Source organism: Salvelinus fontinalis, unplaced genomic scaffold, assembly GCF_029448725.1.
Source record: "Salvelinus fontinalis isolate EN_2023a unplaced genomic scaffold, ASM2944872v1 scaffold_0285, whole genome shotgun sequence".
Lineage (NCBI taxonomy): Eukaryota > Metazoa > Chordata > Actinopteri > Salmoniformes > Salmonidae > Salvelinus > Salvelinus fontinalis.
In genome coordinates this window covers 116,250-130,543 of record NW_026600494.1, presented here as the reverse complement: position 1 = coordinate 130,543, position 14,294 = coordinate 116,250, and the positions used below count along the sequence as shown (strand labels likewise).

Genomic DNA, 14,294 nt, shown 5'->3' with positions numbered 1-14,294 from the left:
GAATTTTGGATGACAGTAATTGGTCAGCCAAATGACTGCGGTCACCGTTATAACCGTTTGAATAGCAAAAGATGCACATTTTGTCCTCTCCTCCACTCCTGACTTGTTTCAGCAAGTAGCAACAACGTTTCATCACGTTGGAGAGTCCATGTTACAGCAGAAACCATAGAGATCCTATGAAATTACTAGAGGGGCTATGTCATAAACACTCAGTTCTAGAATGGCGTGAGAATGGCAGCCATTGTGTTCAGGGAGAAATCTAATCCGGTCTAATTGGAACAGATGGCAGTAGAGGCAGAGGTGATGCATTTCCTGCTTTTACTTATGAATTATAAAAGTAAGGCATGTTATATATCAGAAATATAATGATTGTTAACCTAAAATATTGTCATGAAATTATAAATACAGTTTATACAGGTTTTATACACATTTTCTGTATAAATAGTCTCTAAAATATATATAAACAGACCATAAATGTCTCAATGTTTGTTTTCTTGGAAAGTTGTGAATGTTATAATATGATAGAATATCAGTACTTGTTGCATTTACAACTTGTATAAGACCTATCATCAACTGTTTTCAGCCAGTGTATGGCTGTGGATTGACTGCACTGTTTGTATAGAATGTTGGCATATTGGCAGTTCATTTGAACAATTATTGGAAATCATTACACTTAAACTCGCTGGCTAGCTAATAAATATACTGTGCAGTTAATCTTCAAATTCATTGTTTTACACAATATCTTATCGCAGCACACTGGCTGACCATGGTTGACCAGCTCCCTGAACAAAATGGCTGACCTTTTATTCTGTTATAAGACCTTTCATGTCCATTCTTGTATTCTAATACCTAAATCTATGGCAGAAATGGACTCGACCTCACAAATGCCCGGCCATCCTGTTTTCTGTCAGCTGTTCGATCCACAAAATAATAAAAAATAATAAATATATTTTGTTTTTAAATGGTTTATTACATTTTCATGACAGTCTTCATCCATAGCCATCGGTTACAGGGTTATACATTAATTGTGCCAGCCCTAGACTCAGAAGCAAGAGATTCCTATGTAAAAAAAGCTATGGATTAGCTTCATGTCAGTTAGGTTATAGCAACAAGCTATGAAAGTCCTGCCTTCTTCTTGGATCATGTGCCTTGCTGTTTTTGAATGTGATTCAAGAGTATATAATCAAATTCATGAAAACATGGTCTTTTAATCTCTACGGGATCGGTGTCCCTATGCCCGGACGGTTGAGCTAACGTGCGCTAATGTGATTAGCATGACAGTTGTAAGTAACAGCGAACTTTCCAGGACATAGACATGTCTTATATGGGCAAAAACCTTAAATTATTGTTAATCTAACTGCACTGCCCAATTTACAGTAGCTATCACAGTGAAAAAAAATACTTAAAAACTTAGCACGGCAACTGGTTTGATACATTCACTTCTGAAGGTAAATAATGTACTTACATTCAGTAATCTTGCTCTGATTTGTCATCCTGAAGGTCCCAGAGATAAAATGTAGCATAGTTTTGTTTGATAAAATAAATTGTTATATTCAAATGTGGGAACTGGGTTCTACAGTTTGAAGCCCTGCTGTTTCTGGCTCCACACCCACCCCGCCCGGTCATCTAAATGTGTGAAAGTTAGTGTATACACTAATGATCCATCATGTATGACATGCCTGGTAGTGTGTAAACGTAACATTTTTATTACCATATCATTTTTGTATGTTCTCTATATATGATATGTAAATAGTCAGGTAATGTTTCAGAAGAAAGTTCTTTGTTTCTGGCCATTTTGAGGCTGTAATCGAACCCACAAATGCTGATGCTCCAGATACTCAACTAGTCTAAAGAATGCCAGTTTTATTGCTGCTTTAATCAGCACAACCGTTTTCAGCTGTGCTAACATACAGTTGAAGTCGGAAGTTTACATACACCTCAGCCAAATACATTTAAACTCAGTTTTTCACAATTCCTGACATTTAATCCTAGTAAAAATGTGGCGTCTTAGGTCAGTTAGGATCACCACTTTATTTTAAGAATGTGAAATGTCAGAATAATAGAAGAGAGAATGATTTATTTCAGCTTTTATTTCTTTCATAATATTCCCAGTGGGTCAGAAGTTTTCATACACTCAATGTCACACCCTGACCTTAGAGAGACTTTTTATTTCTCTATTTGGTTAGGTTGGGGTGTGATTTGGGTGGGCATTCTAGTTTTTCTATTTCTTTGTTGGCCGGGTATGGTTCCCAATCAGAGGCAGCTGTCTATCGTTGTCTCTGATTGGAGATCATACTTAGGCAGCTTTTTTCCCCCCTTTATTTTGTGGGATCTTGTTTGTGTGTAGTTGCTTTCTGCTCTGCATGTAGCTTTACGTTCGTTTTGTATTTTTGTTGTTTTTTCGGTGTCATTTAATAAAAGAAAGATGTATGCCTACCACACTGCACCTTGGTCCAATCCATCTCTAAACGAACGTGACACTCAATTAGTATTTGGTAGCATTGCCTTTAAACTTGGGTCAAATGTTTTGGGTAGCCTTCCACAAGCTTTTCACAATAAGTTGGGTGAATTTTGGCCCATTCCTCCTGACAGAGCTGGTGTAACTGAGTCAAGTTTGTAGGCCTCCTTGCTCGCACACGCTTTTTCAGTTGTCATTAAGACATTTTGCCACAACTTTGGAAGTATGCTTGGTGTCATTGTCCATTTGACAGGCCCATTTGCGACCAATCTTTAACTTCCTGACTGATGTTGCTTCAATATATCCACATAATTCTCTTTCCTCATGATGCCATCTATTTTGTGAAGTGCACCAGACCCTCCTGCAGCAAAGCACCCCCACAACATGATGCTGCCACCCCCATGCTTCACGGTTGGGATGGTGTTCTTTGGCTTGCAAGCCTTTCCCTTTTTCCTCCAAACATAACGATTTTCATTATGGCCAAACAGTTATATTTTTGTTTTATCAGACCAGCGGACATTTCTCCCAAAAAATATGATCTTTGTCCCCATGTGCAGTTGCAAACCGTAGTCTGGCTTTTATATGGCGGTTTTGGAGCAGTGGCTTCTTCTTTGCTGAGCGGTGTTTCAGGTTATGTTGATATAGGACTCGTTTTACTGTGGATTTAGATATAGTTTCCTCCAGCATCTTCACAAGGTCCTTTGCTGTTGTTCTGGGATTAATTTGCACTTTTCGTACCAAAGTACGTTCATCTATAGGAGGCAGAACGCGTCTCCTTCCTGAGCGCTATGATGGCTGAGTGGTCCCATGGTGTTTATACTTGCGTACTATTGCTTGTACAGATGAGCGTGGTACCTTCAGGCATTTGGAAGTTGCTCCCAATGATGAACCAGACTTGTGGAGGTCTACAATTTTTTTTCTGAGGTCTTGGCTGATTTCTTTTGATTTTCCCATGATGTTAAGCAAAGAGGCACTGAGTTTGAAGGTAGGCCTTGAAATAGATCCACATGTATACATCCAATTTACTCATAATATGTCTATTAGGCTATCAGAAGCTTCTAAAGCCATGACATAATTTTCTGGAATTTTCCAAGCTGTTTAAAGGTACAGTCAACATAGTGTATGTAAACTTCTGACCCACTGGAGTTGTGATACAGTGAATTATAAGTGAAATAATCTGTCTGTAAACAATTGTTGGAAAAAGGACTTGTGTCATGCACAAAGTAGATGTCCTAACCGACTTGCCAAAACGATAGTTTGCTAACAAGAAATTTGTGGAGTGGTTGAAAAACTAGTTTTAATGACTCCAATCTAAGTGTATTGAACTCTATGGACTTTATGCCAAGCGTCATGTCTGGAGGAAACCTGGCACCATCCCTACGGTGAAACATGGTGGTGGCAGCATCATGCTGTGGGGATGTTTTTCAGCGGCACTGGGGAGACTAGTCAGGAATGAGGGAAAGATGAACGGAGCAAAGTACAGAGAGATCCTAGATGAAAATCTGCTCCCGAGCGCTCAGGACCTCAGACTGGGGCGAAGGTTCACCTTCCAACAGGACAACTACCCTAAGCACACAGCCAAGACAACACAGGAGTGTCTTCGGGACAAGTCTCTGAATATCCTTGAGTGGCACAGTGTTAAAGGAATTTAATTCCTATATGTTTATCAACCAATTCAATTAAAACACTCTGCCCATACATAACAATTTGTAAGATACTTATCAGCATTAAATGGACAGAAACCAGTCTCAAAATCAATGAATCAATAGCGTTTATTCTCGAGAGTACTGATCATAGTACAATTAACATCAGGTTATATAATAATAATGACGTCATAGGTTTTAAAATGTCCTTCCTCCTCTCGGATACAATGGCAATACAGTTCACAGCCTCATTACGTTGTCTGCCACCTGTTAAACAATCTACAACCGGCCCAAGGCCTCTCCCCTCCCTGGGTAGAGACAGAATGTCCTGTAAGGAACACATCATTCCAGCCTGTCTGAAGGTAACTCCATTCTTTCTAACAAGGAACACATTATAGTCAGCATTATGATTATAATAAGATTCATTCATCCGTACAGAAATATAGTAGTATTCTGTTTTGTTATAATTCTAAGTCAAATGTATAAATATTTTAGTCATTATTCATAAAAATCCCGTAACACACAGTCAAAGCCCAGACATGAACCCGATCGAACATCTCTGGAGAGACCTGAAAATAGCTGTGCAGTGATGCTCCCCATCCAACCTGACAGCTTGAGAGGATCTGCAGAGAAGAATGGAAGAAACTCCCCAAATATAGGTGTGCCAAGCTTGTAGCGTCATACCCAAGAAGACTCGAGGCTGTAATCACTGCTAAAGGTGCTTCAACAAAGTACTGAGTAAAGGGTCTGAATACTTAAATAAATGTGATATCATTGAATTTTTTTTATTTTTTTTTAAAATGTCTAAAAACCTGCTTTACCTTTGTCATTATGGGCTATTGTGTGTAGATTGATGAGTGGAAAAAACAATTTAATCAATTTTAGAATAAGGCTGTAACGTAAACAAAATGTGGAAAAAGTCAAGGGGTCTGAATACTTTCTGAATGCACTGTATATGTAAAATTATATTTGTATTGGTGTATTATTTTACCTCTACCAAATGTCTTTATGAAGGCTTTTGCACAAAATACAGAAGGTGGAGTTTACCCTCCACTACACCACTGGTTATAACACAATAACAACAAGGCAACTACTATGAATTTCACTAAATCCCATGTCATGCCCATATCTCCATTCAGTAGATAGTGTATACTCTGTCTCACTCATCTCTCCCACTTAACCCCATCAGCAGTCAGCAGAGACTCTTCTGGCTTTTAGAGACTCTTGTGTCTTTTTAGGCAGACTTCTTTCAGACTGAATATCCACGGGTTAATCATGGTAACAGTCTGATGTTTAGGCATGTAGAAAGCATATGCTCTGTTTCACTCATCTCTCCCACTTAACCCCAGCAGACAGAGGAAGGGGAACCAGACCTGCTGATCATCAAGGTGGAGGGAGAAGCAGATGACCAGGACTCTAGGATCAGCCACCCAGCCAGAACAGTGGAGGGCAGCAGAGAGCTAACCACCCAACCGGCTGCAGCCACCACAGAGGACCCCGCCTTCCAGTCCAGTGGCCCCAGAGGCAACAACAACTACAACAACACCGCTATGGAGGTCAGTGGATCTGACGTCGTCCTCGGGTTTTCCCCGAAGGTGTTCCATTCCTCATCAGAACATGTGATAGTGATTGACTCTGTATCCAGTGGGCAGCAGGTAGATAGAGATTTTGAGTGGGGTCAGGTGGGTACAGCTACTGCACCACAGGACAATGGGACTGGAAATAAGCAGGGAGTGTTTAACAGAAATGCACCAACGATTCACCCTGTACACCACGAATCGATGAGAGACAAGACTATGCAATTTGTTTCACCCGGATTCCGTCCCACAGAGATAAATACAAGCACCCGTCTTGATGCAGGAAATACAGTTGAGGCCAACAAAGCTAGTTTGCGCTCATTGGCAAGCCTCCATAGACACTCTGAAATACCAGGAAGAGGAGCTCAACATCCAGCTCATACCTCATTTCCTGTCGGCCATTTTAGACCAAGCGCCACAACTTCCTCTCACTCCAGTATTCTTGCTACTCACATTAGACCTGGCACCATAGAACGACCGTACGGTTGCCCGAGCTGCCATAAGAAGTTTGTCCACGAGAGTGACTTGCGGCAGCACGTCATCATCCACACCAGAAAGCGTGTGTTCGCCTGCACCTTGTGTGAGAAGAGCTTTGTGTCCCCCAGCAAGCTCCAAGTGCACCAGAACGTTCACACCGGGGAGAAGCCCTTCAGTTGTGCACAGTGCGGCCGCAGGTTCTCCCAATCCAGCAATCTGAATAGACATCAGAAGCTTCATCATTGAAAACTGACACAGAAGCAAAAGGTTCCTATTGTTGGGTTCTGAGAATATGAAATATACTTATTCTTGTCACTGAGGGAGAGAGGGTAATGTATAACATTTACATTATGTCAGGATATGCTATTGTTAGCAATCAGGGATCCTATGGGAGGGATCCTCTGGGAGGAGAAGAGACAGTCTGGTACCAGGCACCATGACAGCCGTGAGTTGGGCAGGGAAGCGATCACATGTGGCAGGCCTTGATAAGGGGAGAGAGCTTTGGATTAGGCATCAAGGGGGTTGAGGTCATGTCAGGTCACCTTAAGGGAGGAGGAGCGGTTTATTACCCCATCACTTGGTCTTCCTGTCGAACCATAACAGATGTAAGAGAGAAGGAGGAATGCATCTAAATTGGAGTATATAAACTTGTGGTGCTGGAAACATGTTTTGTCTAATGCAGCTGTATTGATCCTCTGGGAGAATAAACTTGGGTAAGCTTTCATAGTGTCTGTTGAGTAGTTTACTCTGAGAATTAGAACCTAACACTATTGAAAAAAGCTGTTATAGCAATATCATGAGTTCAAACGCCACTGGTTCTAACGTAGTCGTTTGTCTGCGGGATGTTTGCCCTGGTCTCATACGTCTACAATACAACGTGGTTCATATTTACATTATCTACAAAGACTGTTACGTTTTCTTGGCTTCTTTAAGGCCAACAGCATCACTCACATTGACTGTTAAGGTTGATAATGGTTGTGTTCTTCTAATAATACTGCGTTCCTCACACTAAAGTTATAGCAGATACTGAAGTTGTACTGTGAGACTGAAAAACTGTCTGTTCTTTTGTACCAATTTGACCAATGGCTGTTGCTGTTGCTGTTTGTTTGTCAATTCCTAGAATTCCATCAATAAATAATATTTTTCAAAGAATTCCATGGTGCTTCTTGACCCTAAATACCCCTATTGATGTCACCTGTTAAATCCACTTCAATCAGTGTAGATGAAGGGGAGGAGACAGGCTGAATAAGTCGTTTTTACCATTGAGACAATTGAGACATGGATTGTGTATGTGTGTCATCCAGAGAGTGAATTGGCACGACATAAACCGGACCCATCTGTTACTATCTGGCCGTCCGGCCGACTGGTCCTATCTGTCCATTCTGTACCTGAGTCCAGCTCATCAGGCCTGTGTCAGGAATAGAGCGAGCCAGAGGAGGGGGGAAAGTTGGGAAGGAGAGAGGGAGCTGTTAAAGTAGACAGGGCTGACAGACTAACATCCCACTGGGCCCTGACTGACGTCTAGTTTTGATTAACATTTGGTTCAGTCGTCAATTAACATGAAATCAACAAAAAAAGTCACCATGTCATTGGATTTAGGTTAAAAGTTTGGTGTAAAAAAGACTAGATGCCCTTACGTTGATGACTTTTTGTCAGATGTGTGCGTAGTGCTAGCGAAGTAAGGTGCAGGAGAGCAGAGATTTGTGAACAGGCGCACACTTTATTTAGGCAAAAGTGCAAAACGCGCAAAACAGTCACAATAATTATGTTTAACAGTAAACATCTTTGTGAAAAATAACACGGAAAAAACAAGCCAGTCTGGCGCGTCAAAAATGACACGTAACACAAACAATCTTACACAAAGACATGATGGGGAACAGAGGAATAAATACATGTAGATTGATTGGGGAATGAAAACCAGGTGTGCAGGGAACAAGACAAAACAAATGGATACATGAAAAATGGAGCAGGGATGGCTAAAGCCGGTGACGTCGACCGCCGAACTCCGCCCGAGCAAGGAGAGGAGCCGACTTCGGCGGAAGTCGTGAGACTTTTTGAAAATCCAATCAGTTTTCCACATTGATTCAATGTCATCACATTGATTTTTTTGGGTTGAAATGACGTGGAAACAAAGTTGATTCAACCAGTTTTTGCCCAGTGGGATGAAAGTCAACTGAATATATTTTTATCACTGACTTTTCACCAGTGATGTAATCACAAGCGGTAACATTTTACACTCTTGGTCCAGCCCAGCTCATCCCTGACCTATGTAAATGAAAGATTGAGAGAAAGAAAATTGACTTTCTAATAACAGACAAATTCAAATGTATTGAATTAGATATGATATGAACTCATCTGCAGAAAGGTTCACAATTCCATCGAAGTGTCACGTTCCTGACCTATTTATGTTAGTTGTTATGTGTGTTAGTTGGTCAGGACGTGAGGTTGGGTGGGCATTCTATGTTTTCTGTTTCTGTGTTGGTTTTGGGTTGCCTGGTATGGCTCTTAATTAGAGGCAGGTGTTTGGCGTTCCTCTAATTAAGAGTCATATTTAGGTAGGCGTTGTCACAGTGTTCGTGGTGGGTAATTGTCTCCTGTGTTTGTGTATGTCGTTGCGCCACACGGGACTGGTTTCGGTTTGTTTGTTAAGTGTCATTTATGTGTAGGCTTTTTCCCTGTTCGTGCGTTCTCGTGTGTTATGTGAGTCCGTCGTTCAGATCTGTTCTACACCGTTTATTTGTTTTGTTAGTGTATAGTCAAGTTCGTGTTTTTTCCGTCTTGTCATTAAATTCATTATGTATTCAAACTCCACTGCGCCTTGGTTCAATCCCTGCTCCTCTTCGGATGAAGAAGAGGAGGACAGCCGTTACACGAAGGGGAATGTTCACACGAGTGTTGTTCCGCCATACCAACAATTTGGCTATCTTCCCCGTCACATCATGAAAGGTCATGTTGATGTTCTTTTGTCTCTTTCTCTCTGACTCTTCCTTTCTCCTCTGATGAGAAGGGACCAGTCGGCCGGACAGATATTGGACCGGTCGGCCGGACAGATATTGGACCGGTCGGCCGGACAGATATTGGACCGGTCGGCCGGACAGGTGGCGGGGGGTTATGTTGTGGGCAGGCATAAGCTACAGACAACGAACACAATTGCATTTTAACGATGACCATTTCAATGCATAGATGAACCGTGACGAGATCCTAAGGCCCATTGTCGTGCCATTCATCCGCCGCCATCACCTGTTTCAGCATGATAATACACGGCCCCATGTCCGCAGGGATCTGTACACAATTATTGGAAGCTGAAAGTGTTCTGATGGCCTGCATACTCACCATGTCACCCATTGAGCATGTTTGGGATGCTCGGGATTAACAGTGTGTTCCAGTTCCCGCCAATATCCAGCAGCACAGCCATTGAAGCAGAGTGGGACAACATTCCACAGGCTACAATCAACAGCCTCATCTACTCTATGCAAAGGATATGTGTCGCGCTGCATGAGGCAAATTGTGGCCACACCAGATACTGAATGGTTTTCTGATCCACGCCTCTACTTTTTTTTTTTTAAGTATCTGAACAACAGATGCATATCTGTATTCCCAGTCATGTGAAATCCATAGATTAGGGGCTAATTTATGTATCTTAATTGACTGATTTCCTTTTATGAACTGTAACTCAGTAAATTCTTTGAAATTGTTGCATGTTGCGTTTATATTTTTGTTCAGTCTAGAATGATCCTATATAGATTGACCCTAAATATTGACCCTAAATATACACTCACTGCCCAGTTTATTAGGTACACCACCCCGTTCAAGAAAATGGAACGCTCCTACAGACAGTGAGTCACGTGGCCGTGGCTTGCTATACAAAGCAGGCAGACAGGCATTGAGGCAATGTTACTGTTCGATTAAACGTTAGAATGGGCAAAAGGAGTGAACTAAGCGACTTTGAGCGTGGTATGATCGTCGATGCCAGGCACACCAGGTCCAGTATCTCAGAAATGTTCGACCTCCTGGGCTTTTCACACACGACAGTGTGTAGGGTTTCCTGAGGCTGGAGTGACAAACAAAAAGCATCCAGTCAACAGCAGTCCTGTGGGTGAAAACAGCTCGTTGATAAGAGAGGTCGAAGTAGAATGGCAAGAATCGTGGAAGCTAACAGGCGGGCCACAAATAAACAAATAACAGCGTAGTACATCAGTGGTGTGCAGAACGGCATCTCGGAACGCACAACTCGTCGGTCCTTGTCATGGATGGGCTATTGCTGCAGACAACCACACCGGGTTCCACTCCTATCAGTTAAAAACAAGAAGAAGCTGCTCCAGTGGGCACGCAATCAACAACAATTGAGGAGTGGAAAAAAATTGCCTGGTCCGATGAATCCCATTTCCTGTTGCGTCATGCTAATGGCAGAGTCAGGATTTGGCGTAAGCAGCACGAGTCCATGGACCCATCCTGCTTGGTGTCAACAGTACAGGCTGGTGGCGGGGGTGTACCGCCATCCAATCTGCAGCAACTGTGTGATGCCATCGCGTCAACATGGACCAACATCCCTGTGGAACGTTTCAGACTTGTAGAATCAATTCCCCCGAATAGTTCAGGTTGTTCTGAAGGAAAAGGGGGGTCCGACCCGATACTAGGTGTGTGTACCTGTCAAACAGGCATAATAAATTGACCCTAAATATATATTGACCGTTAATAGATTGACCCTAAATATATATTCTCACTTTGCTTCCAAATTAAATCAGGAAATTGGAAGGAAAGGATTTTTTCCTTTCAAAGGTACAGGAAATTAATGCAGTCCAATTTGACTTTCAAATGTTTTGAGGACAGAGAAGATTTACATTTTCTGTGTCAATGAGTTAAATCAGTAAATTAACAATTTAATTCAAGCCATTTGATCAATATTATAGCCTAGTAATAGCTGAGTTATATTAGACCTGCATTTGTTTTAGAGCTTTGTAGAGCTCATGTTTGTCAACTTAATTCCCTCCTCCTTACAGGCCATACTACTGTCAACGAGGGGGAATAGAGTCTGGACAGACAGAGAAGTGTCCCCCTGACACTCAAAACGCAGAGTAATGGAGAACTGTAGGATCGAGGTCCAAGTTGCAAGTTGTCCATTGTAATCTGGCATCTTGGACCTCACCCTACAGTTCTCCCTCGCTCTGCGTTTTGAGTGTCAGGAGGATACTTTCAATCCCAAAGGATTACTCTCCAACAGGTTCTCCAAAGACATGGAAAACATTAACCATTAGTGGAATTCTTTTTTTTAAACTGACCTAAGATCAGCATCTAGGGACAACTTAACACTGCTCCACCTGTGACATAATGAAAGGCAGGGGCAGGAGTTTTTCCTCACCACGTGACCAGACCAGGGAACACGTCCTGGCCCTAGATTTAAGGGAAATGGCTCGGCTTCACACTAGTGGGGTTATCATATGAAAACTAGGTCTATGTGTTTTGAACCGTTTGAATGGTTTCCACATTGAACGCTGCCCTCTATGTGTAGTGTTTGTGTTTTCTAGTTCAACTGGCTTGATGCTTGGTCCAGAGTGGACTGATAATGTATAAGTTATGACAAGTAAATATTTTAAACATCCTTATGAATGTGTATAGGTGAACAGTAATTAAAAAATGATTTCCATTTGCCTGTCAACAATATACTTTAGATTTACTATCAGATTGATAGGCTGTAAAGATGTTGATGGAATTCATATATATTATGTATAGTAGGCTAGTCTGTCATACTGTTGTAATTTACTTTTTTTTTTAAGTCAATGAACTGTTTGTCGTTTATTTCTATTAGAAATACCAGAAATAGTTAAATGCTTTATTTTAGAAAAATCGTGAAATATTGTTTACACCAGAAAACATGTTTATTACATAGTTACAACATTGTTGTTATTGTGGAGCACTCCTGTACAGTAGGTGGCGGTGTCCAACTTTCAAGTCCAGCATATGATTACATTACTGTGATGAGGAACAGGAACAATAATCTCACCAGCGAGCTACAAACAAAGCTAGCTAGCTATCCATGTTTAGTTTCTGGTATGATTGTATTTGTTTTAATAGCATGCTAGATAACTGTAGATACTCATAATATAGAAAACATAAAGACTGTTTTCATATTGAAAAGGATCCAAACGCTTCTGGAGGACAATGTCGGGTTCCGTGGTCGATTTCCAGGCGCAGATAGCCTCAATCATGGAGGTGCTAGCCAACGCGGCTGTAGCCGAAATCTGCAAAGTTGTTGACGATGGCTATGCGGTTGTACACCTGAAGATGTCCCAAAGCCACAAGGAGAACGATTTTCTCCGGAGGAAAATGAAATTGATGGAACTTCAGATCACCAGATTTCGAGCGGAGAGAACAAAGTCTTCAGAGGGGTCCGTCCACAATCGCTTCCATGGAATACGCCTGCTAAACAGACATAACAATCGAGAGACGGTAACGACAGGTTTGTGATGATGATGAATTTGACAATGTGCACGTATTTTCAATTAAATTACAGATTACCGACCATTTCGAATTCCACCGTACCTTCTCCGCTATGCAATCTGGTTTCAGAGCTGGTCATGGGTGCGCCTCAGCCACGCTCAAGGTCCAAAACGATATATATCATAACCGCCATCGATAATAGACATTACTGTGCAGCCGTATTCATCGACCTGGCCAAGGCTTTCGACTGTGTCAATCACCACATTCTTATTGGCAGACTCAACAGCCTTGGTTTCTCAAATGACTGCCTCGCCTGGTTCACCAACTATTTCTCTGATAGAGTTGAGTGTGTCAAATCGGAGGGCCTGTTGTCCGGACCTCTGGCAGTCTCTATGGGGGTGCCACAGGGTTAAATTCTCGGGCGGACTCTCTTCTCTGTATACATCAATGATGTCGCTCTTGCTGCTGGTGATTCTCTGATCCACCTCTACACAGACGACACCATTCTGTATACATCTGGCCCTTCTTTGGACACTATTAACTAACCTCCAGACAAGCTTCAATGCCATACAACTCTCCTTCCGTGACCTCCAACTGCTCTAAAATGCAAGTAAAACTAAATGCATGGTCTTCAACTGATTGCTGCCCGCACCTGCCCGCCTGTCCAGCATCACTACTCTGGATGGTTCTGACTTAGAATATGTGGACAACTACAAATACCTATATGTCTGGTTAGACTGTAAACTCTCCTTCCAGACTCACATTAAGCATCTCCAATCCAAAATTAAATCTAGAATTGGCTTCCTATTTCGCAACAAAGCATCCTTTACTCATGCTGCCAAACATACCCTCGTAAAACTGACCATCCTACCGATCCTCGACTTCGGCGACGTCATTTACAAGATAGCCTCCAACACTACTCAACAAATTGGATGCAGTCTATCAGAGTGCCATCCGTTTTGTCACCAAAGCCCCATATACTACCCACCACTGCGACCTGTACGCTCTCGTTGGCTGGCCCTCGCTTCATACTCGTCGGCTAACCCACTGGCTCCAGGTCATCTACAAGTCTCTGCTAGGTAAAGCCCCACCTTATCTCAGCTCACTGGTCACCATAGCAGTACCCACCTGTAGCACGTGCTCCAGCAGGTATATCTCACTGGTCACCCCCAAAACCAATTATTCCTTTGGCCGCCTTCTAGTTCCCTGCTGCCAATGACTGGAACGAACTGCAAATATCACTGAAGCTCGAGACTCATATCTCCCTCACTAGCTTTAAGCACCCACTGTCAGAGCAGTTCACAGATCACTGCACCTGTACATAGCCCATCTGTAAATAGCTCATCCAACTACCTCATCCCCATACCTTATTTATTTATTTTGCTCCTTTGCACACCAGTATCTCTACCTGCACATTCATCTTCTGCACATTCTACCATTCCAGTGTTTAATTGCTATATTGTAATTACTTCGCCACCATGGCCTATTTATATTGCCTTACCCCCCTTATCCTACCTCATTTGCACATGCTGTATATAGACTTTTTCTACTGTATTATTGATTGTATGTTTGTTTATTCCATGTGTAACTCTTTGTTGTTGTATGTGTCGAACTACTTTGCTTTATCTTGGCCAGGTCGCAGTTGCAAATGAGAATTTCTTCTCAACCAGCCTACCTGGTTAAATAAAGGTGAAATAAAAC

At 42.1% G+C, this 14,294-nt stretch overlaps 1 protein-coding gene across 2 annotated transcripts in view; it reads left to right on the top strand.

The window, feature by feature from the left end:
• Positions 1-14,294, top strand: part of LOC129845362 (ras-responsive element-binding protein 1-like) — a 28,722-nt gene that overhangs the window by 8,572 nt on the left and 5,856 nt on the right. Inside the window, exon 4 of one of the 2 annotated variants that reach the window (XM_055913254.1) lies at positions 5,454-5,657. In XM_055913254.1, the coding sequence (XP_055769229.1) occupies positions 5,454-5,657 (204 nt within the window). Of the gene's footprint in view, positions 1-5,450; positions 5,658-14,294 lie in introns of both variants that reach the window. The other variant, XM_055913253.1, reaches the window with a different exon arrangement.